The sequence below is a fragment of the Sphaerodactylus townsendi genome, linkage group LG03 (genome assembly GCF_021028975.2).
Source record: "Sphaerodactylus townsendi isolate TG3544 linkage group LG03, MPM_Stown_v2.3, whole genome shotgun sequence".
NCBI lineage: Eukaryota > Metazoa > Chordata > Lepidosauria > Squamata > Sphaerodactylidae > Sphaerodactylus > Sphaerodactylus townsendi.
This window is the reverse complement of record NC_059427.1, coordinates 147508773-147532435: the sequence shown is the minus strand read 5'-3', so window position 1 is coordinate 147532435 and position 23663 is coordinate 147508773. Positions and strand designations below refer to the sequence as shown.

General features: G+C 79.6%; 1 protein-coding gene across 1 annotated transcript in view; it reads right to left on the bottom strand.

The window, feature by feature from the left end:
• Positions 1-22031: 22031 nt before the first annotated feature.
• Positions 22032-23663, bottom strand: part of LOC125427911 (neural cell adhesion molecule L1-like) — a 41564-nt gene continuing 39932 nt past the window's right edge. The window contains 2 exon segments of the mRNA XM_048487477.1: positions 22032-22196; positions 22508-22589. Coding sequence (XP_048343434.1) covers positions 22032-22196; positions 22508-22589 — 247 coding nt within the window.

Sequence of the window (23663 nt, the reverse complement as noted above, 5' to 3'; positions counted from 1 at the left end):
GTGGGGGGGGGGGGGGGTGGGGGGGGGGGGGGGTGGGGGGGGGGGGGGGTGGGGGGGGGGGGGGGTGGGGGGGGGGGGGGGTGGGGGGGGGGGGGGGTGGGGGGGGGGGGGGGTGGGGGGGGGGGGGGGTGGGGGGGGGGGGGGGTGGGGGGGGGGGGGGGTGGGGGGGGGGGGGGGTGGGGGGGGGGGGGGGTGGGGGGGGGGGGGGGTGGGGGGGGGGGGGGGTGGGGGGGGGGGGGGGTGGGGGGGGGGGGGGGTGGGGGGGGGGGGGGGTGGGGGGGGGGGGGGGTGGGGGGGGGGGGGGGTGGGGGGGGGGGGGGGTGGGGGGGGGGGGGGGTGGGGGGGGGGGGGGGTGGGGGGGGGGGGGGGTGGGGGGGGGGGGGGGTGGGGGGGGGGGGGGGTGGGGGGGGGGGGGGGTGGGGGGGGGGGGGGGTGGGGGGGGGGGGGGGTGGGGGGGGGGGGGGGTGGGGGGGGGGGGGGGTGGGGGGGGGGGGGGGTGGGGGGGGGGGGGGGTGGGGGGGGGGGGGGGTGGGGGGGGGGGGGGGTGGGGGGGGGGGGGGGTGGGGGGGGGGGGGGGTGGGGGGGGGGGGGGGTGGGGGGGGGGGGGGGTGGGGGGGGGGGGGGGTGGGGGGGGGGGGGGGTGGGGGGGGGGGGGGGTGGGGGGGGGGGGGGGTGGGGGGGGGGGGGGGTGGGGGGGGGGGGGGGTGGGGGGGGGGGGGGGTGGGGGGGGGGGGGGGTGGGGGGGGGGGGGGGTGGGGGGGGGGGGGGGTGGGGGGGGGGGGGGGTGGGGGGGGGGGGGGGTGGGGGGGGGGGGGGGTGGGGGGGGGGGGGGGTGGGGGGGGGGGGGGGTGGGGGGGGGGGGGGGTGGGGGGGGGGGGGGGTGGGGGGGGGGGGGGGTGGGGGGGGGGGGGGGTGGGGGGGGGGGGGGGTGGGGGGGGGGGGGGGTGGGGGGGGGGGGGGGTGGGGGGGGGGGGGGGTGGGGGGGGGGGGGGGTGGGGGGGGGGGGGGGTGGGGGGGGGGGGGGGTGGGGGGGGGGGGGGGTGGGGGGGGGGGGGGGTGGGGGGGGGGGGGGGTGGGGGGGGGGGGGGGTGGGGGGGGGGGGGGGTGGGGGGGGGGGGGGGTGGGGGGGGGGGGGGGTGGGGGGGGGGGGGGGTGGGGGGGGGGGGGGGTGGGGGGGGGGGGGGGTGGGGGGGGGGGGGGGTGGGGGGGGGGGGGGGTGGGGGGGGGGGGGGGTGGGGGGGGGGGGGGGTGGGGGGGGGGGGGGGTGGGGGGGGGGGGGGGTGGGGGGGGGGGGGGGTGGGGGGGGGGGGGGGTGGGGGGGGGGGGGGGTGGGGGGGGGGGGGGGTGGGGGGGGGGGGGGGTGGGGGGGGGGGGGGGTGGGGGGGGGGGGGGGTGGGGGGGGGGGGGGGTGGGGGGGGGGGGGGGTGGGGGGGGGGGGGGGTGGGGGGGGGGGGGGGTGGGGGGGGGGGGGGGTGGGGGGGGGGGGGGGTGGGGGGGGGGGGGGGTGGGGGGGGGGGGGGGTGGGGGGGGGGGGGGGTGGGGGGGGGGGGGGGTGGGGGGGGGGGGGGGTGGGGGGGGGGGGGGGTGGGGGGGGGGGGGGGTGGGGGGGGGGGGGGGTGGGGGGGGGGGGGGGTGGGGGGGGGGGGGGGTGGGGGGGGGGGGGGGTGGGGGGGGGGGGGGGTGGGGGGGGGGGGGGGTGGGGGGGGGGGGGGGTGGGGGGGGGGGGGGGTGGGGGGGGGGGGGGGTGGGGGGGGGGGGGGGTGGGGGGGGGGGGGGGTGGGGGGGGGGGGGGGTGGGGGGGGGGGGGGGTGGGGGGGGGGGGGGGTGGGGGGGGGGGGGGGTGGGGGGGGGGGGGGGTGGGGGGGGGGGGGGGTGGGGGGGGGGGGGGGTGGGGGGGGGGGGGGGTGGGGGGGGGGGGGGGTGGGGGGGGGGGGGGGTGGGGGGGGGGGGGGGTGGGGGGGGGGGGGGGTGGGGGGGGGGGGGGGTGGGGGGGGGGGGGGGTGGGGGGGGGGGGGGGTGGGGGGGGGGGGGGGTGGGGGGGGGGGGGGGTGGGGGGGGGGGGGGGTGGGGGGGGGGGGGGGTGGGGGGGGGGGGGGGTGGGGGGGGGGGGGGGTGGGGGGGGGGGGGGGTGGGGGGGGGGGGGGGTGGGGGGGGGGGGGGGTGGGGGGGGGGGGGGGTGGGGGGGGGGGGGGGTGGGGGGGGGGGGGGGTGGGGGGGGGGGGGGGTGGGGGGGGGGGGGGGTGGGGGGGGGGGGGGGTGGGGGGGGGGGGGGGTGGGGGGGGGGGGGGGTGGGGGGGGGGGGGGGTGGGGGGGGGGGGGGGTGGGGGGGGGGGGGGGTGGGGGGGGGGGGGGGTGGGGGGGGGGGGGGGTGGGGGGGGGGGGGGGTGGGGGGGGGGGGGGGTGGGGGGGGGGGGGGGTGGGGGGGGGGGGGGGTGGGGGGGGGGGGGGGTGGGGGGGGGGGGGGGTGGGGGGGGGGGGGGGTGGGGGGGGGGGGGGGTGGGGGGGGGGGGGGGTGGGGGGGGGGGGGGGTGGGGGGGGGGGGGGGTGGGGGGGGGGGGGGGTGGGGGGGGGGGGGGGTGGGGGGGGGGGGGGGTGGGGGGGGGGGGGGGTGGGGGGGGGGGGGGGTGGGGGGGGGGGGGGGTGGGGGGGGGGGGGGGTGGGGGGGGGGGGGGGTGGGGGGGGGGGGGGGTGGGGGGGGGGGGGGGTGGGGGGGGGGGGGGGTGGGGGGGGGGGGGGGTGGGGGGGGGGGGGGGTGGGGGGGGGGGGGGGTGGGGGGGGGGGGGGGTGGGGGGGGGGGGGGGTGGGGGGGGGGGGGGGTGGGGGGGGGGGGGGGTGGGGGGGGGGGGGGGTGGGGGGGGGGGGGGGTGGGGGGGGGGGGGGGTGGGGGGGGGGGGGGGTGGGGGGGGGGGGGGGTGGGGGGGGGGGGGGGTGGGGGGGGGGGGGGGTGGGGGGGGGGGGGGGTGGGGGGGGGGGGGGGTGGGGGGGGGGGGGGGTGGGGGGGGGGGGGGGTGGGGGGGGGGGGGGGTGGGGGGGGGGGGGGGTGGGGGGGGGGGGGGGTGGGGGGGGGGGGGGGTGGGGGGGGGGGGGGGTGGGGGGGGGGGGGGGTGGGGGGGGGGGGGGGTGGGGGGGGGGGGGGGTGGGGGGGGGGGGGGGTGGGGGGGGGGGGGGGTGGGGGGGGGGGGGGGTGGGGGGGGGGGGGGGTGGGGGGGGGGGGGGGTGGGGGGGGGGGGGGGTGGGGGGGGGGGGGGGTGGGGGGGGGGGGGGGTGGGGGGGGGGGGGGGTGGGGGGGGGGGGGGGTGGGGGGGGGGGGGGGTGGGGGGGGGGGGGGGTGGGGGGGGGGGGGGGTGGGGGGGGGGGGGGGTGGGGGGGGGGGGGGGTGGGGGGGGGGGGGGGTGGGGGGGGGGGGGGGTGGGGGGGGGGGGGGGTGGGGGGGGGGGGGGGTGGGGGGGGGGGGGGGTGGGGGGGGGGGGGGGTGGGGGGGGGGGGGGGTGGGGGGGGGGGGGGGTGGGGGGGGGGGGGGGTGGGGGGGGGGGGGGGTGGGGGGGGGGGGGGGTGGGGGGGGGGGGGGGTGGGGGGGGGGGGGGGTGGGGGGGGGGGGGGGTGGGGGGGGGGGGGGGTGGGGGGGGGGGGGGGTGGGGGGGGGGGGGGGTGGGGGGGGGGGGGGGTGGGGGGGGGGGGGGGTGGGGGGGGGGGGGGGTGGGGGGGGGGGGGGGTGGGGGGGGGGGGGGGTGGGGGGGGGGGGGGGTGGGGGGGGGGGGGGGTGGGGGGGGGGGGGGGTGGGGGGGGGGGGGGGTGGGGGGGGGGGGGGGTGGGGGGGGGGGGGGGTGGGGGGGGGGGGGGGTGGGGGGGGGGGGGGGTGGGGGGGGGGGGGGGTGGGGGGGGGGGGGGGTGGGGGGGGGGGGGGGTGGGGGGGGGGGGGGGTGGGGGGGGGGGGGGGTGGGGGGGGGGGGGGGTGGGGGGGGGGGGGGGTGGGGGGGGGGGGGGGTGGGGGGGGGGGGGGGTGGGGGGGGGGGGGGGTGGGGGGGGGGGGGGGTGGGGGGGGGGGGGGGTGGGGGGGGGGGGGGGTGGGGGGGGGGGGGGGTGGGGGGGGGGGGGGGTGGGGGGGGGGGGGGGTGGGGGGGGGGGGGGGTGGGGGGGGGGGGGGGTGGGGGGGGGGGGGGGTGGGGGGGGGGGGGGGTGGGGGGGGGGGGGGGTGGGGGGGGGGGGGGGTGGGGGGGGGGGGGGGTGGGGGGGGGGGGGGGTGGGGGGGGGGGGGGGTGGGGGGGGGGGGGGGTGGGGGGGGGGGGGGGTGGGGGGGGGGGGGGGTGGGGGGGGGGGGGGGTGGGGGGGGGGGGGGGTGGGGGGGGGGGGGGGTGGGGGGGGGGGGGGGTGGGGGGGGGGGGGGGTGGGGGGGGGGGGGGGTGGGGGGGGGGGGGGGTGGGGGGGGGGGGGGGTGGGGGGGGGGGGGGGTGGGGGGGGGGGGGGGTGGGGGGGGGGGGGGGTGGGGGGGGGGGGGGGTGGGGGGGGGGGGGGGTGGGGGGGGGGGGGGGTGGGGGGGGGGGGGGGTGGGGGGGGGGGGGGGTGGGGGGGGGGGGGGGTGGGGGGGGGGGGGGGTGGGGGGGGGGGGGGGTGGGGGGGGGGGGGGGTGGGGGGGGGGGGGGGTGGGGGGGGGGGGGGGTGGGGGGGGGGGGGGGTGGGGGGGGGGGGGGGTGGGGGGGGGGGGGGGTGGGGGGGGGGGGGGGTGGGGGGGGGGGGGGGTGGGGGGGGGGGGGGGTGGGGGGGGGGGGGGGTGGGGGGGGGGGGGGGTGGGGGGGGGGGGGGGTGGGGGGGGGGGGGGGTGGGGGGGGGGGGGGGTGGGGGGGGGGGGGGGTGGGGGGGGGGGGGGGTGGGGGGGGGGGGGGGTGGGGGGGGGGGGGGGTGGGGGGGGGGGGGGGTGGGGGGGGGGGGGGGTGGGGGGGGGGGGGGGTGGGGGGGGGGGGGGGTGGGGGGGGGGGGGGGTGGGGGGGGGGGGGGGTGGGGGGGGGGGGGGGTGGGGGGGGGGGGGGGTGGGGGGGGGGGGGGGTGGGGGGGGGGGGGGGTGGGGGGGGGGGGGGGTGGGGGGGGGGGGGGGTGGGGGGGGGGGGGGGTGGGGGGGGGGGGGGGTGGGGGGGGGGGGGGGTGGGGGGGGGGGGGGGTGGGGGGGGGGGGGGGTGGGGGGGGGGGGGGGTGGGGGGGGGGGGGGGTGGGGGGGGGGGGGGGTGGGGGGGGGGGGGGGTGGGGGGGGGGGGGGGTGGGGGGGGGGGGGGGTGGGGGGGGGGGGGGGTGGGGGGGGGGGGGGGTGGGGGGGGGGGGGGGTGGGGGGGGGGGGGGGTGGGGGGGGGGGGGGGTGGGGGGGGGGGGGGGTGGGGGGGGGGGGGGGTGGGGGGGGGGGGGGGTGGGGGGGGGGGGGGGTGGGGGGGGGGGGGGGTGGGGGGGGGGGGGGGTGGGGGGGGGGGGGGGTGGGGGGGGGGGGGGGTGGGGGGGGGGGGGGGTGGGGGGGGGGGGGGGTGGGGGGGGGGGGGGGTGGGGGGGGGGGGGGGTGGGGGGGGGGGGGGGTGGGGGGGGGGGGGGGTGGGGGGGGGGGGGGGTGGGGGGGGGGGGGGGTGGGGGGGGGGGGGGGTGGGGGGGGGGGGGGGTGGGGGGGGGGGGGGGTGGGGGGGGGGGGGGGTGGGGGGGGGGGGGGGTGGGGGGGGGGGGGGGTGGGGGGGGGGGGGGGTGGGGGGGGGGGGGGGTGGGGGGGGGGGGGGGTGGGGGGGGGGGGGGGTGGGGGGGGGGGGGGGTGGGGGGGGGGGGGGGTGGGGGGGGGGGGGGGTGGGGGGGGGGGGGGGTGGGGGGGGGGGGGGGTGGGGGGGGGGGGGGGTGGGGGGGGGGGGGGGTGGGGGGGGGGGGGGGTGGGGGGGGGGGGGGGTGGGGGGGGGGGGGGGTGGGGGGGGGGGGGGGTGGGGGGGGGGGGGGGTGGGGGGGGGGGGGGGTGGGGGGGGGGGGGGGTGGGGGGGGGGGGGGGTGGGGGGGGGGGGGGGTGGGGGGGGGGGGGGGTGGGGGGGGGGGGGGGTGGGGGGGGGGGGGGGTGGGGGGGGGGGGGGGTGGGGGGGGGGGGGGGTGGGGGGGGGGGGGGGTGGGGGGGGGGGGGGGTGGGGGGGGGGGGGGGTGGGGGGGGGGGGGGGTGGGGGGGGGGGGGGGTGGGGGGGGGGGGGGGTGGGGGGGGGGGGGGGTGGGGGGGGGGGGGGGTGGGGGGGGGGGGGGGTGGGGGGGGGGGGGGGTGGGGGGGGGGGGGGGTGGGGGGGGGGGGGGGTGGGGGGGGGGGGGGGTGGGGGGGGGGGGGGGTGGGGGGGGGGGGGGGTGGGGGGGGGGGGGGGTGGGGGGGGGGGGGGGTGGGGGGGGGGGGGGGTGGGGGGGGGGGGGGGTGGGGGGGGGGGGGGGTGGGGGGGGGGGGGGGTGGGGGGGGGGGGGGGTGGGGGGGGGGGGGGGTGGGGGGGGGGGGGGGTGGGGGGGGGGGGGGGTGGGGGGGGGGGGGGGTGGGGGGGGGGGGGGGTGGGGGGGGGGGGGGGTGGGGGGGGGGGGGGGTGGGGGGGGGGGGGGGTGGGGGGGGGGGGGGGTGGGGGGGGGGGGGGGTGGGGGGGGGGGGGGGTGGGGGGGGGGGGGGGTGGGGGGGGGGGGGGGTGGGGGGGGGGGGGGGTGGGGGGGGGGGGGGGTGGGGGGGGGGGGGGGTGGGGGGGGGGGGGGGTGGGGGGGGGGGGGGGTGGGGGGGGGGGGGGGTGGGGGGGGGGGGGGGTGGGGGGGGGGGGGGGTGGGGGGGGGGGGGGGTGGGGGGGGGGGGGGGTGGGGGGGGGGGGGGGTGGGGGGGGGGGGGGGTGGGGGGGGGGGGGGGTGGGGGGGGGGGGGGGTGGGGGGGGGGGGGGGTGGGGGGGGGGGGGGGTGGGGGGGGGGGGGGGTGGGGGGGGGGGGGGGTGGGGGGGGGGGGGGGTGGGGGGGGGGGGGGGTGGGGGGGGGGGGGGGTGGGGGGGGGGGGGGGTGGGGGGGGGGGGGGGTGGGGGGGGGGGGGGGTGGGGGGGGGGGGGGGTGGGGGGGGGGGGGGGTGGGGGGGGGGGGGGGTGGGGGGGGGGGGGGGTGGGGGGGGGGGGGGGTGGGGGGGGGGGGGGGTGGGGGGGGGGGGGGGTGGGGGGGGGGGGGGGTGGGGGGGGGGGGGGGTGGGGGGGGGGGGGGGTGGGGGGGGGGGGGGGTGGGGGGGGGGGGGGGTGGGGGGGGGGGGGGGTGGGGGGGGGGGGGGGTGGGGGGGGGGGGGGGTGGGGGGGGGGGGGGGTGGGGGGGGGGGGGGGTGGGGGGGGGGGGGGGTGGGGGGGGGGGGGGGTGGGGGGGGGGGGGGGTGGGGGGGGGGGGGGGTGGGGGGGGGGGGGGGTGGGGGGGGGGGGGGGTGGGGGGGGGGGGGGGTGGGGGGGGGGGGGGGTGGGGGGGGGGGGGGGTGGGGGGGGGGGGGGGTGGGGGGGGGGGGGGGTGGGGGGGGGGGGGGGTGGGGGGGGGGGGGGGTGGGGGGGGGGGGGGGTGGGGGGGGGGGGGGGTGGGGGGGGGGGGGGGTGGGGGGGGGGGGGGGTGGGGGGGGGGGGGGGTGGGGGGGGGGGGGGGTGGGGGGGGGGGGGGGTGGGGGGGGGGGGGGGTGGGGGGGGGGGGGGGTGGGGGGGGGGGGGGGTGGGGGGGGGGGGGGGTGGGGGGGGGGGGGGGTGGGGGGGGGGGGGGGTGGGGGGGGGGGGGGGTGGGGGGGGGGGGGGGTGGGGGGGGGGGGGGGTGGGGGGGGGGGGGGGTGGGGGGGGGGGGGGGTGGGGGGGGGGGGGGGTGGGGGGGGGGGGGGGTGGGGGGGGGGGGGGGTGGGGGGGGGGGGGGGTGGGGGGGGGGGGGGGTGGGGGGGGGGGGGGGTGGGGGGGGGGGGGGGTGGGGGGGGGGGGGGGTGGGGGGGGGGGGGGGTGGGGGGGGGGGGGGGTGGGGGGGGGGGGGGGTGGGGGGGGGGGGGGGTGGGGGGGGGGGGGGGTGGGGGGGGGGGGGGGTGGGGGGGGGGGGGGGTGGGGGGGGGGGGGGGTGGGGGGGGGGGGGGGTGGGGGGGGGGGGGGGTGGGGGGGGGGGGGGGTGGGGGGGGGGGGGGGTGGGGGGGGGGGGGGGTGGGGGGGGGGGGGGGTGGGGGGGGGGGGGGGTGGGGGGGGGGGGGGGTGGGGGGGGGGGGGGGTGGGGGGGGGGGGGGGTGGGGGGGGGGGGGGGTGGGGGGGGGGGGGGGTGGGGGGGGGGGGGGGTGGGGGGGGGGGGGGGTGGGGGGGGGGGGGGGTGGGGGGGGGGGGGGGTGGGGGGGGGGGGGGGTGGGGGGGGGGGGGGGTGGGGGGGGGGGGGGGTGGGGGGGGGGGGGGGTGGGGGGGGGGGGGGGTGGGGGGGGGGGGGGGTGGGGGGGGGGGGGGGTGGGGGGGGGGGGGGGTGGGGGGGGGGGGGGGTGGGGGGGGGGGGGGGTGGGGGGGGGGGGGGGTGGGGGGGGGGGGGGGTGGGGGGGGGGGGGGGTGGGGGGGGGGGGGGGTGGGGGGGGGGGGGGGTGGGGGGGGGGGGGGGTGGGGGGGGGGGGGGGTGGGGGGGGGGGGGGGTGGGGGGGGGGGGGGGTGGGGGGGGGGGGGGGTGGGGGGGGGGGGGGGTGGGGGGGGGGGGGGGTGGGGGGGGGGGGGGGTGGGGGGGGGGGGGGGTGGGGGGGGGGGGGGGTGGGGGGGGGGGGGGGTGGGGGGGGGGGGGGGTGGGGGGGGGGGGGGGTGGGGGGGGGGGGGGGTGGGGGGGGGGGGGGGTGGGGGGGGGGGGGGGTGGGGGGGGGGGGGGGTGGGGGGGGGGGGGGGTGGGGGGGGGGGGGGGTGGGGGGGGGGGGGGGTGGGGGGGGGGGGGGGTGGGGGGGGGGGGGGGTGGGGGGGGGGGGGGGTGGGGGGGGGGGGGGGTGGGGGGGGGGGGGGGTGGGGGGGGGGGGGGGTGGGGGGGGGGGGGGGTGGGGGGGGGGGGGGGTGGGGGGGGGGGGGGGTGGGGGGGGGGGGGGGTGGGGGGGGGGGGGGGTGGGGGGGGGGGGGGGTGGGGGGGGGGGGGGGTGGGGGGGGGGGGGGGTGGGGGGGGGGGGGGGTGGGGGGGGGGGGGGGTGGGGGGGGGGGGGGGTGGGGGGGGGGGGGGGTGGGGGGGGGGGGGGGTGGGGGGGGGGGGGGGTGGGGGGGGGGGGGGGTGGGGGGGGGGGGGGGTGGGGGGGGGGGGGGGTGGGGGGGGGGGGGGGTGGGGGGGGGGGGGGGTGGGGGGGGGGGGGGGTGGGGGGGGGGGGGGGTGGGGGGGGGGGGGGGTGGGGGGGGGGGGGGGTGGGGGGGGGGGGGGGTGGGGGGGGGGGGGGGTGGGGGGGGGGGGGGGTGGGGGGGGGGGGGGGTGGGGGGGGGGGGGGGTGGGGGGGGGGGGGGGTGGGGGGGGGGGGGGGTGGGGGGGGGGGGGGGTGGGGGGGGGGGGGGGTGGGGGGGGGGGGGGGTGGGGGGGGGGGGGGGTGGGGGGGGGGGGGGGTGGGGGGGGGGGGGGGTGGGGGGGGGGGGGGGTGGGGGGGGGGGGGGGTGGGGGGGGGGGGGGGTGGGGGGGGGGGGGGGTGGGGGGGGGGGGGGGTGGGGGGGGGGGGGGGTGGGGGGGGGGGGGGGTGGGGGGGGGGGGGGGTGGGGGGGGGGGGGGGTGGGGGGGGGGGGGGGTGGGGGGGGGGGGGGGTGGGGGGGGGGGGGGGTGGGGGGGGGGGGGGGTGGGGGGGGGGGGGGGTGGGGGGGGGGGGGGGTGGGGGGGGGGGGGGGTGGGGGGGGGGGGGGGTGGGGGGGGGGGGGGGTGGGGGGGGGGGGGGGTGGGGGGGGGGGGGGGTGGGGGGGGGGGGGGGTGGGGGGGGGGGGGGGTGGGGGGGGGGGGGGGTGGGGGGGGGGGGGGGTGGGGGGGGGGGGGGGTGGGGGGGGGGGGGGGTGGGGGGGGGGGGGGGTGGGGGGGGGGGGGGGTGGGGGGGGGGGGGGGTGGGGGGGGGGGGGGGTGGGGGGGGGGGGGGGTGGGGGGGGGGGGGGGTGGGGGGGGGGGGGGGTGGGGGGGGGGGGGGGTGGGGGGGGGGGGGGGTGGGGGGGGGGGGGGGTGGGGGGGGGGGGGGGTGGGGGGGGGGGGGGGTGGGGGGGGGGGGGGGTGGGGGGGGGGGGGGGTGGGGGGGGGGGGGGGTGGGGGGGGGGGGGGGTGGGGGGGGGGGGGGGTGGGGGGGGGGGGGGGTGGGGGGGGGGGGGGGTGGGGGGGGGGGGGGGTGGGGGGGGGGGGGGGTGGGGGGGGGGGGGGGTGGGGGGGGGGGGGGGTGGGGGGGGGGGGGGGTGGGGGGGGGGGGGGGTGGGGGGGGGGGGGGGTGGGGGGGGGGGGGGGTGGGGGGGGGGGGGGGTGGGGGGGGGGGGGGGTGGGGGGGGGGGGGGGTGGGGGGGGGGGGGGGTGGGGGGGGGGGGGGGTGGGGGGGGGGGGGGGTGGGGGGGGGGGGGGGTGGGGGGGGGGGGGGGTGGGGGGGGGGGGGGGTGGGGGGGGGGGGGGGTGGGGGGGGGGGGGGGTGGGGGGGGGGGGGGGTGGGGGGGGGGGGGGGTGGGGGGGGGGGGGGGTGGGGGGGGGGGGGGGTGGGGGGGGGGGGGGGTGGGGGGGGGGGGGGGTGGGGGGGGGGGGGGGTGGGGGGGGGGGGGGGTGGGGGGGGGGGGGGGTGGGGGGGGGGGGGGGTGGGGGGGGGGGGGGGTGGGGGGGGGGGGGGGTGGGGGGGGGGGGGGGTGGGGGGGGGGGGGGGTGGGGGGGGGGGGGGGTGGGGGGGGGGGGGGGTGGGGGGGGGGGGGGGTGGGGGGGGGGGGGGGTGGGGGGGGGGGGGGGTGGGGGGGGGGGGGGGTGGGGGGGGGGGGGGGTGGGGGGGGGGGGGGGTGGGGGGGGGGGGGGGTGGGGGGGGGGGGGGGTGGGGGGGGGGGGGGGTGGGGGGGGGGGGGGGTGGGGGGGGGGGGGGGTGGGGGGGGGGGGGGGTGGGGGGGGGGGGGGGTGGGGGGGGGGGGGGGTGGGGGGGGGGGGGGGTGGGGGGGGGGGGGGGTGGGGGGGGGGGGGGGTGGGGGGGGGGGGGGGTGGGGGGGGGGGGGGGTGGGGGGGGGGGGGGGTGGGGGGGGGGGGGGGTGGGGGGGGGGGGGGGTGGGGGGGGGGGGGGGTGGGGGGGGGGGGGGGTGGGGGGGGGGGGGGGTGGGGGGGGGGGGGGGTGGGGGGGGGGGGGGGTGGGGGGGGGGGGGGGTGGGGGGGGGGGGGGGTGGGGGGGGGGGGGGGTGGGGGGGGGGGGGGGTGGGGGGGGGGGGGGGTGGGGGGGGGGGGGGGTGGGGGGGGGGGGGGGTGGGGGGGGGGGGGGGTGGGGGGGGGGGGGGGTGGGGGGGGGGGGGGGTGGGGGGGGGGGGGGGTGGGGGGGGGGGGGGGTGGGGGGGGGGGGGGGTGGGGGGGGGGGGGGGTGGGGGGGGGGGGGGGTGGGGGGGGGGGGGGGTGGGGGGGGGGGGGGGTGGGGGGGGGGGGGGGTGGGGGGGGGGGGGGGTGGGGGGGGGGGGGGGTGGGGGGGGGGGGGGGTGGGGGGGGGGGGGGGTGGGGGGGGGGGGGGGTGGGGGGGGGGGGGGGTGGGGGGGGGGGGGGGTGGGGGGGGGGGGGGGTGGGGGGGGGGGGGGGTGGGGGGGGGGGGGGGTGGGGGGGGGGGGGGGTGGGGGGGGGGGGGGGTGGGGGGGGGGGGGGGTGGGGGGGGGGGGGGGTGGGGGGGGGGGGGGGTGGGGGGGGGGGGGGGTGGGGGGGGGGGGGGGTGGGGGGGGGGGGGGGTGGGGGGGGGGGGGGGTGGGGGGGGGGGGGGGTGGGGGGGGGGGGGGGTGGGGGGGGGGGGGGGTGGGGGGGGGGGGGGGTGGGGGGGGGGGGGGGTGGGGGGGGGGGGGGGTGGGGGGGGGGGGGGGTGGGGGGGGGGGGGGGTGGGGGGGGGGGGGGGTGGGGGGGGGGGGGGGTGGGGGGGGGGGGGGGTGGGGGGGGGGGGGGGTGGGGGGGGGGGGGGGTGGGGGGGGGGGGGGGTGGGGGGGGGGGGGGGTGGGGGGGGGGGGGGGTGGGGGGGGGGGGGGGTGGGGGGGGGGGGGGGTGGGGGGGGGGGGGGGTGGGGGGGGGGGGGGGTGGGGGGGGGGGGGGGTGGGGGGGGGGGGGGGTGGGGGGGGGGGGGGGTGGGGGGGGGGGGGGGTGGGGGGGGGGGGGGGTGGGGGGGGGGGGGGGTGGGGGGGGGGGGGGGTGGGGGGGGGGGGGGGTGGGGGGGGGGGGGGGTGGGGGGGGGGGGGGGTGGGGGGGGGGGGGGGTGGGGGGGGGGGGGGGTGGGGGGGGGGGGGGGTGGGGGGGGGGGGGGGTGGGGGGGGGGGGGGGTGGGGGGGGGGGGGGGTGGGGGGGGGGGGGGGTGGGGGGGGGGGGGGGTGGGGGGGGGGGGGGGTGGGGGGGGGGGGGGGTGGGGGGGGGGGGGGGTGGGGGGGGGGGGGGGTGGGGGGGGGGGGGGGTGGGGGGGGGGGGGGGTGGGGGGGGGGGGGGGTGGGGGGGGGGGGGGGTGGGGGGGGGGGGGGGTGGGGGGGGGGGGGGGTGGGGGGGGGGGGGGGTGGGGGGGGGGGGGGGTGGGGGGGGGGGGGGGTGGGGGGGGGGGGGGGTGGGGGGGGGGGGGGGTGGGGGGGGGGGGGGGTGGGGGGGGGGGGGGGTGGGGGGGGGGGGGGGTGGGGGGGGGGGGGGGTGGGGGGGGGGGGGGGTGGGGGGGGGGGGGGGTGGGGGGGGGGGGGGGTGGGGGGGGGGGGGGGTGGGGGGGGGGGGGGGTGGGGGGGGGGGGGGGTGGGGGGGGGGGGGGGTGGGGGGGGGGGGGGGTGGGGGGGGGGGGGGGTGGGGGGGGGGGGGGGTGGGGGGGGGGGGGGGTGGGGGGGGGGGGGGGTGGGGGGGGGGGGGGGTGGGGGGGGGGGGGGGTGGGGGGGGGGGGGGGTGGGGGGGGGGGGGGGTGGGGGGGGGGGGGGGTGGGGGGGGGGGGGGGTGGGGGGGGGGGGGGGTGGGGGGGGGGGGGGGTGGGGGGGGGGGGGGGTGGGGGGGGGGGGGGGTGGGGGGGGGGGGGGGTGGGGGGGGGGGGGGGTGGGGGGGGGGGGGGGTGGGGGGGGGGGGGGGTGGGGGGGGGGGGGGGTGGGGGGGGGGGGGGGTGGGGGGGGGGGGGGGTGGGGGGGGGGGGGGGTGGGGGGGGGGGGGGGTGGGGGGGGGGGGGGGTGGGGGGGGGGGGGGGTGGGGGGGGGGGGGGGTGGGGGGGGGGGGGGGTGGGGGGGGGGGGGGGTGGGGGGGGGGGGGGGTGGGGGGGGGGGGGGGTGGGGGGGGGGGGGGGTGGGGGGGGGGGGGGGTGGGGGGGGGGGGGGGTGGGGGGGGGGGGGGGTGGGGGGGGGGGGGGGTGGGGGGGGGGGGGGGTGGGGGGGGGGGGGGGTGGGGGGGGGGGGGGGTGGGGGGGGGGGGGGGTGGGGGGGGGGGGGGGTGGGGGGGGGGGGGGGTGGGGGGGGGGGGGGGTGGGGGGGGGGGGGGGTGGGGGGGGGGGGGGGTGGGGGGGGGGGGGGGTGGGGGGGGGGGGGGGTGGGGGGGGGGGGGGGTGGGGGGGGGGGGGGGTGGGGGGGGGGGGGGGTGGGGGGGGGGGGGGGTGGGGGGGGGGGGGGGTGGGGGGGGGGGGGGGTGGGGGGGGGGGGGGGTGGGGGGGGGGGGGGGTGGGGGGGGGGGGGGGTGGGGGGGGGGGGGGGTGGGGGGGGGGGGGGGTGGGGGGGGGGGGGGGTGGGGGGGGGGGGGGGTGGGGGGGGGGGGGGGTGGGGGGGGGGGGGGGTGGGGGGGGGGGGGGGTGGGGGGGGGGGGGGGTGGGGGGGGGGGGGGGTGGGGGGGGGGGGGGGTGGGGGGGGGGGGGGGTGGGGGGGGGGGGGGGTGGGGGGGGGGGGGGGTGGGGGGGGGGGGGGGTGGGGGGGGGGGGGGGTGGGGGGGGGGGGGGGTGGGGGGGGGGGGGGGTGGGGGGGGGGGGGGGTGGGGGGGGGGGGGGGTGGGGGGGGGGGGGGGTGGGGGGGGGGGGGGGTGGGGGGGGGGGGGGGTGGGGGGGGGGGGGGGTGGGGGGGGGGGGGGGTGGGGGGGGGGGGGGGTGGGGGGGGGGGGGGGTGGGGGGGGGGGGGGGTGGGGGGGGGGGGGGGTGGGGGGGGGGGGGGGTGGGGGGGGGGGGGGGTGGGGGGGGGGGGGGGTGGGGGGGGGGGGGGGTGGGGGGGGGGGGGGGTGGGGGGGGGGGGGGGTGGGGGGGGGGGGGGGTGGGGGGGGGGGGGGGTGGGGGGGGGGGGGGGTGGGGGGGGGGGGGGGTGGGGGGGGGGGGGGGTGGGGGGGGGGGGGGGTGGGGGGGGGGGGGGGTGGGGGGGGGGGGGGGTGGGGGGGGGGGGGGGTGGGGGGGGGGGGGGGTGGGGGGGGGGGGGGGTGGGGGGGGGGGGGGGTGGGGGGGGGGGGGGGTGGGGGGGGGGGGGGGTGGGGGGGGGGGGGGGTGGGGGGGGGGGGGGGTGGGGGGGGGGGGGGGTGGGGGGGGGGGGGGGTGGGGGGGGGGGGGGGTGGGGGGGGGGGGGGGTGGGGGGGGGGGGGGGTGGGGGGGGGGGGGGGTGGGGGGGGGGGGGGGTGGGGGGGGGGGGGGGTGGGGGGGGGGGGGGGTGGGGGGGGGGGGGGGTGGGGGGGGGGGGGGGTGGGGGGGGGGGGGGGTGGGGGGGGGGGGGGGTGGGGGGGGGGGGGGGTGGGGGGGGGGGGGGGTGGGGGGGGGGGGGGGTGGGGGGGGGGGGGGGTGGGGGGGGGGGGGGGTGGGGGGGGGGGGGGGTGGGGGGGGGGGGGGGTGGGGGGGGGGGGGGGTGGGGGGGGGGGGGGGTGGGGGGGGGGGGGGGTGGGGGGGGGGGGGGGTGGGGGGGGGGGGGGGTGGGGGGGGGGGGGGGTGGGGGGGGGGGGGGGTGGGGGGGGGGGGGGGTGGGGGGGGGGGGGGGTGGGGGGGGGGGGGGGTGGGGGGGGGGGGGGGTGGGGGGGGGGGGGGGTGGGGGGGGGGGGGGGTGGGGGGGGGGGGGGGTGGGGGGGGGGGGGGGTGGGGGGGGGGGGGGGTGGGGGGGGGGGGGGGTGGGGGGGGGGGGGGGTGGGGGGGGGGGGGGGTGGGGGGGGGGGGGGGTGGGGGGGGGGGGGGGTGGGGGGGGGGGGGGGTGGGGGGGGGGGGGGGTGGGGGGGGGGGGGGGTGGGGGGGGGGGGGGGTGGGGGGGGGGGGGGGGGGGGGGGGGGGGGGGGGGGGGGGGGGGGGGGGGGGGGGGGGGGGGGGGGGGGGGGGGGGGGGGTGGGGGGAGGCCCGACCTGGCAGGGAGATCTTCCTCCCCAAGGTGGATGACCAGGAGGTCCGGTGTAGCCAGCTGAAAAATGTATTCAATGACCTTGGGCTCTAGCTCATGCCAAAGCATGTGCCCCTGCCCCAACCAGGAAATTCTTACGTGCGCCCCGAGTCCGAGATGCCGGCCCCATTCGGACTTGCAGGCGTAGTCCCCGACTCTGTTGACGAGGCTGTGCCCCACGACCCACACCTGCCGATAGACAGTCTGCGGCGTCCCTGGAGGCACTGAGGAGGGAAATCAACAAGTCAGGTGTGGGCGAATGTACGCCCGAAAGGCCCCCGACAGCCACCTGCCCAAACTGCGGATATCCTCCGGGGCCCTGCCTTCTGCTGCCGCGGCCATGGCGGCCCCTATTCTGAACGAGTGCAGGCCGAACTCCGCGGCCGGTAGCCCGGCATGAGCCAAGCATGCCCTGAACACCGCCAGCATTTGGAACCTGGTGAGGGGGCACCCATCCTCGTGCACCAAGAGCATGTCACCCACCCGAGGCCTGTGCCGAAGCCACTCAATAAGGGGAGGGAGGGGGCAGGTGGCATCGCCCGGTAGGGCCGGCATGGTGACCCAAGCCCCACGGCCCTCTTGGTCGGTTTTTGAATGAGCCAGCCAAGCGTGGACCATGTCCCCCGACAGGACGAGGTGTTCCCATTGCAGCGCGGTGCTGGAAGGCCGAACCCTGGTCGGGGCGACCAGTTCCCCAGGCCTAAAAGCCCCGTGGTGAGCCAGGTGGAAGGCGGCGGCGAAAAGCAAGCGCTCATAGCGCGAAGCGCACACCTGCCCTAGAGCCCCAGTGACCGCCCTCAACACTTCCTTGCTGACCGGGCGCCTGAGGTCCCCCTGTCTGGTGCCCACCCGCCGCCACCCAGCCACTAGGCGGTGAACTACAAATGCCTTGGTGACATCAGAAAACCGGAAACCTTGCAGTAGAAAGCGAAGGTGGCCAGGTGCACCCCCATGGTGCGCGGGTGCATCCCCTGCCCATGGAGCCGGACCAAATACTCGAGGAGGAGGCCAGTGTCCACCCCACAGCAAAAAGGCCGCCCGGAGGACGCAGCGAAGCTCAGGAAATCGCGCACGGCTCCGTCGTATTGCCTGCACGTGGCCGGTGCCAACGAGTTCAAAACACCTGTGATGACGTCTCGTTGCCAAGGCTCCAGAGGAACGCCGGCACTGTTGCCGGGAACGGCTCCGCCCCGGGGGCCAGGCGCCGGAAACGATCCACCTGCTGGCGAGATAAAGCATCAGCAATCTCATTCTGCAAACCTGGAACAAAAGCAGCTTTGAAAGAGATGTTATGAGTGAGGCAGGTAAGAAACAAATTGCGAACCAGGTGCATGACCCGAGCCGATTTGCTCGACTGTCTGTTTACCACACGCACCACTGCCTGGTTGTCGCACCAGAAAAGCACCCGTTTGTTTAGCCAGAGGTCGTGCCAAATGTGCACCGCCACCAGGATGGGGAACAGCTCCAGAAAAGTTAGATCCCTGGTGATGCCCTGCGCGTGCCACTCTGGGGGCCAAAGGCCCTGTGCCCACTGACCCCGGAAGAACACGCCGAAACCAAAAGCCCCAGAGGCATCAGAGTGCACCTGCAGCTCCAGGCCAGGTTCCAAAGCTGATTGCCACAGAGAGATGCCGTTGAAGTTTCGGACGAAGGACAACCAGACCTGTAGGTCTTCTTTCATGCCCCGGGAGACCCTGATGTGATGGTCAGGGGACTTGCAGCCCGACAAGGACCTCGCCAGCCGGGAGCAGAAAGCCCTGCCCGGGGCCACCACCCTGCAAGCAAAATTAAGGTGGCCGAGTAAGGACTGGACCAGGCGCACCCTGCATTTTTGGAGGAGAAGAACGGACTGGAGCAGGGCTGAAAGGGCTGTAAGCTTGTCAGCCGGGAGTGAGGACGTGCCTAGAACCGTGTCCAGGTGAATGCCCAGGTAGCTGAGGGCAGTGGCGGGCCCCTCCGTCTTGTTGGGAGCCAAGGGGACCCCCAGCTCGGCGGCCAGGACCTGGAAAGCCTGAAGGGCCAGCTCACACTCCCGGGTGCCCTGCCTGCCGATAAATAAGAAATCATCAAGGTAATGAGTCACCAAACCGGAGGGCACCCGCTGCCTGAAAGCCCATTCGAGGAAGGTGCTGAAAGTCTCAAAGGCGGCGCAGGCAAAGGAGCAGCCCATGGGCATGGCCTTGTCCACATACCAATTTCCTTGGAAGTGGATGCCCAGCAGCTCGAAGTCCAAGGGGGAAATGGGCAGGAGCCGGAAGGCGGACTGAATGTCACACTTGGCCAGGGATGCCCCCGGACCCGCCTGCCTGATGCAGAGGATGGCTTCGTCCAAGGTGGCGTAACGGACCGAACAAACCTCTGGGTCAATGAAAAAATTCACGGAGTCGCCCCGGGGGTAGGAGAGGTGTTGAATTAAGCGAAACTCCCCCGGGGCTTTCTTAGGCACGACGCCAATTGGGGAGACCCTGAGGTTGGGGAGGGGAGGGTGACAGAAAGGGCCAGCAATGCGGCCGGCCTGGATTTCCTTGTTGAGCTTATCAGCCACCGCTCCAGGGAGATCGCGGACAGATTTTAGATTGCCGGCATGGTAAGCCCTCCGTGGGCCTTGGTATGGAATGCGGAAGCCAGAAGAGAAACCCTCCCCCAGCAGGCGCGCAGCCCCCCTGTCTGGGTAGATCTGCAACCACTCCAACAGCACCCCCACTTGAACGGGGGAAGGGGCCAGAGACTGCAGCTGAGCGAGAACCTCAGTGTTTTGCGGGGGCGGGAGCACCGCCCTGGCCACCGGCATCTTTGTGGGAGGGCCCGGCGCCGGGCGACCGGGCCTGCCGAAAGGGAGGGCGTCCCGCCGGCTTGGGACAGCTGATCCTGCTGTGGCTGCCGGAACAAAGGGAGCAAGAGTGCTCATATCTACATTTTTGCCACTGACAAGCACCTTTGTTGAATTCCCAACACAACCCCTTGGCCCCCACCCGCCCCGGGTAGGCTCTGCCGGGTTTTGTGGGAACGGGAGGATCCGCCGCCCCTCCCATGGCGGGCTGGACCACGACCATCCAGGTTTGGTCGTGGATGAGGTCCCAACGAAAAAGGCACTTGTGCGAAGCGTTCTTGCGGATGGCCTCGTCGTAAGCGATGGCCGCAGTCTCCCCAGCCAGCGCCCGAGCCCGCAGCACATGGGCCATGTGAGCTGCGAGATGCCATGCTCGCAAGGGATACGCTGCCCCAATGAGGGCCAGGAATTCGGTGAAGCCTTGCAGCCAGTTGTTGAAATTCCGCTCGGCCGCTGCCTGGTCCTTCCGTTTTTTGTCGGCCTTCCCACCCGACAAACCCAACTCCCCCTCCCGCCGCAGGAACTTAAAGATATCCACATAATACCCATCCAGCGCCCGCTCCCGGAGCTTCCTGGGGAGGTGGGACCCGGGTGGGTTGCCGCGGTCGTCCTGAGCCGGGCCGGGGGATGGCGCTTCGCCGCCCCCGAAACGCCTGCGCTTTGCAAACCACGGTGGGAGAGCAGGCACCCTCTCCCCCCGCACCCAAAATTCCCCAGTAACCTGCGCGTCATCATCCTCAGTAGACTCACCCGACGACGAAGAGCTGGGGGATCGCCTGGAGGAACGGGAACGCCCTGATGACCGCTTCCTCCTCCTGCCCTCGCGCCCCGAGGGGCCGACGGACGCATCCACCGATGTGGACGTGCTAACCGGAGGCGAAAGTTGCAGCACATCCGTTGCTCCGCTCGAGGCCCCCTCCGGCGCCGCACTGGCCTCCGCCGGCGCGGTGGGCTCGGGGGCCCCGACCCCCGAGGTGGGGCCCGACTCGCCGGCCGCTCCGCCGAGGACTTGAGAAAGATGCAACAGGGTGTCCGCCAGGTTGCGGACCAAGGCAGGATCGGTGCCCACATGGCCGACGTGTTCGGGGCGGGAAGATGCCGGGCCGGCACCCCCCGGGACCGCGGGGAGGGCCCCTCCCAATGGAGACTGTCCCACCATGCCGACCGGCCGCCCCCTGCCGATGGGAGACAAGCCCGAGCCCGCGGCCGCCCTCGCCGCTGCTCCGATACGCCCAACGACCGGGCCGTCGTCTGACGTCCCCGGGCCAGTCTGGGCCCGGACCCTGTTCAGCAGAGCACGCGCCCTGCCCGATGGCGCCGCCGCCTCTGCAGCAGGCTGCCTGCTCTTGTCCCTTTTCGGCCCCATGGCGTCTGCGAGACCGGCCCAGAAAATTGAAAAGGAAGAAAAGGTTGAAACGAGAGAAACAAGGAGGGCCAGAGGAAGAAGGAAAATCAGCTAAAAAGGAAAGGAAAGAAAAGGCCAGTCTCCTTCCAGGCCTTACGCGAGACGCCAACGCGACCACGCCTTGCTGGTTCTCGCCGCCGGGAAGGGCGCAGACCGAGGAAGGCGTCTAGATATACCCAGGCTCCTCCCGCCTTTTCCAGGGGGAGCCAATCATTGCACCCGGTTCTGCAGCTTGCCACAAGGCCATGCATGCCCCTTATCTTGCTGCGTTGCTCACCACGGCAGCAATGGCTGCCCCTGGTTATTCAGGTGCATCTTATTTGTCAAAGCTAACAACCAGACCTTGACCTATATCCTTCTCATCTCCTTCCAACTTGGCTTCCTCTGCTCTTTGCTCTTCATTGGACAACCGGGAAAGGTGACCTGCCTTCTCCAGCAAACTGCTTTTGGCATTATCTTCTCTGTGGCAGTACCTAGGGTTTTAGCCCAAACCATCACTGTTGTTCTAGCATTTCTGGCCACCAAACCAGGATCGAACATGAGGAACTGGGTTGGGAAAAGAATGGCAAATTCCATCATAATTTCCTGCACTATTGTTCAAATGTGTATTTGCGCTTTGTGGTTAAATACATTCCCTCCATTCCTAGATGTGTACATTCAACAAAAGGAAAAATCATGTTGGAATGTAATGGACTCAGATGCCATGTTTTACTGTGTCCTTGGATATCTGGGCCTCCTGGTTAGCTTCATGGTGGGTTTCTTGGCCAGGAAGTTGCCTGACAGTTTCAATGAAGCCAAGTTCATCACCTTCAGCATGTTGGTCTTCTGCGGCATTTGGCTTTCCTTTGTTCCAAGCTACCTGAGCACTAAGGAGGAAATCATGGTGGCTGTGGAGATCTTCTCCATCTTAACTTCTAATGCTGGATTACTGGGATGCATTTTTTTACCCAAATGCTACATCATGTTGCTGAGGCCTGATCTGAACAAAAAGGCACAATTAATAAGGAGAAATAATAAATGAATGTAGGTTTCTTTTTGGATTCTACTCTTTGACATTAATGTTTTTTTAACCGTAGAAAGGTTGATAGGAAACATTCAAAATTAAATTATAATAGTATTATACTTCTTAAGGCTCTCATAATCAAAAATACCACTATCAAGTCCCATATGGGTTAATAATTTATTTTATTTTGAATTTTTTACACCACCCTTCCCTGGAGGGCCCTGGGCGGTGTACAACATAAAATAACATAACAAGAATAGCATAATTGAATAATCATAATCTGAAATATCAATATAAATGTGGCTCTATAACATTAAAATACTAACCCATTTAAAACACAGCATCTATTATACAGCATCCAACAGTTTAAAAACAGTTTAAAAATAAAAATTATTGGGAGTGTGCAATTCTCAACCGTCAGGAGTCTCAAGGCAGCTCATAAACTCTTTTCCATGGAGCGTTGTGGGGTTTCCGAGCTGAATGAAACCGGAATTCCCCACATACGGCCCGGAATCCCCACAACATTCCAGGATTCCGGCCATGAAAACCTTCAACTAAACTCTTTTCCCTTCTTCTACCCACAACAGACACCTTGTGAAGTAGTTGGGGATGAGAAAGTTCTGAACACACTGTGACTAGTTCCAGATTACCCAGCAGAAATGTAGGAGAAACAAATCTGGTTCACCAGATAAGAGTCCGCCACTCATGTGGAGGAGTGGGGAATCAAACCCGGTTCTGCAGATTAGAGTCCACCTGCTCTTAACCACTACACCATGCAGGATCACTAAAAAAATTGGTGTTTTGGGGGGAGGGGAAGAGTCCATCAATGAAGATATCCCAGTGCCCTTGTGCTTTAGCAAGTACTTTGCAGCTTACTAGCCAGTCTCACGACTTAATAATCGATTTTGAATACCTTTAATGGCATATAAATAGTTTAGTTTATAATGGCATATAAATAGTTTACTTAATAATCATAGGAGCTGGAAAGGGAACCTCTCAAGACTGTACATCCCTATTTCAAACTTCCCAATTTACCAGAATGGAGTGGTAGTGGAACAGCTGCTGTAGGCATACAATTGGCACCAAAGCTAGGTAAGAAGACTACATAGAATTTTCTGCAGCACCAGAAAGCCCACATAGTCCAGAAAATCCAGCTGGTTGATTCTGCCCATGAAAGCCTTCAACAATACCATATAGGTTTACATTACAGTTACTTTGAATGAGAAAAAGGTTGAACCCAATTCATCACACAGTGTAAACACTGGAACGCATGAATTATGATGAATCAGACCCAGGCAATTCAGGGGGCTGGGGTGAATCAACCTATGGATATGGTATGGGGCTGCACTGGCAAATTTGCCTTCCCTAGAGTACATAAGCCAGTGGAGGGGGAAATCTGCCAGAGGGTGGCCGCTGCAGCCCTTCATAGTAGGCAGACATGGCCCCTGCCACCTCCATCGGTGTAGTGGGACATTCTGGGGGCATGGCCAGGGTGGAGTCAACATTAATCAGCTGCCACCCAGCCTTTGCCTGCCAAAAGAGTGGCACCAGGGGCTTGGGCGTAATGCACTTTTTGGGTTGGCAAAAGCCCATAGAGTCAATGGAGGGTTTTTTTGGTAGTGGGGGGCTTTTTTGGTTTTTCACCTATCTGTGCCACTGAGAAGCCCTCCTGGAAGTGTGTGGTGGGGGTGCCACCGGAGTAGTGCTGTGTCCCACCACTGGGGGCTCTGGATTGTGCTGTTAGTCCATGAAAGTCAGTATGCAGAGGTCTTTCAAATCACCTTTATCCTTTTACCTTAATATTGGACCTCCAGGACCTTCTGCATGTCCAGCCAACTAACTGTTGACTGACTGCCACCCAGAACCAATTCGTAGGCAAGGGGGACAAGTTCAAGTTCAATGGGGGACACACAACAGTTGATACTAACAATGACAGCACGGTGGTTCAATGAATAATCAGCAACAATTCCTCGGGTTCACTGAGGTAGTGGGTGGCACGCAGAGTCCTACATGTTGATGTTTGTTATTGGAAAAGAAAAGGCCTATAAGTTGTTACTTCTATAAAAAGTTTGCTGTTGATTTTGTAAATGAATGGTTAAATGATATACAGAGACTATTATCTGGATAAATATTTATTAATTAAGGATGATACATTATAATTGATTGCTGAGCAATTTGTGCAGTTAGCATTATATACCTCTACAGGTGCACCTACCCACTGTACATACCATGACCACTTGGAGATTGGCCATTCTAATTTGTACTGTAAATACTATTCTTCCACTTTCTCCTCCAGCATTCACATATACAACATTAAGAGGTTCAACAGATGTAGAAGCTTTATGTAAGGTGTGCATTTGGCAAAAGCCTAACTGGGGCGAAAAATGAAAAACAAGCACTCTTGTCTTTGATATCCCGTTAAAATGACTCTTGTAGATAATGCTGGAGAATATAGGAATGTGTCATCGATGCTTTTCTGGATTTTTTCCCCTCCACAAGCAAATGAATGCAAATTTAATTAACCAATACAACTAAAATGGGTGATCAAATAGGATTTCTTTGAGAGGTCCATTGACCTGATTTAAAATAACAACTTCATGGTAACTGTACTGCTTATTATACATATTCCAAATGGTTCAGCAGGGAAATATGTGAACAAAATGGCTGTGTGACAGACAAGCACACAAATGTTTGACCTGATTGCATGTTGTTCATTGAATTCAACATTTCCATTGCACAACATTTAGACAATGGCACAAAAATTGCCCAGAGTCTATCAAAGCAGTGCCGTTGCAATAGTCCTGGCTGTGACATTAGAAGCAATGGGTTATGTCCTAAACACTGATCTTGTGATTTAGTTACAGTCAGAAGTTGCGTGTCCCTGCAGCACAGGCCAGGGCTGTTCCCTGCAATTACCTATAATTGCCGTACTTCCAACCATTTCAATTCAGCAAGCCTCAGGTGTTCAAAATAACTCGGGAGAAAAATTCACCAAGT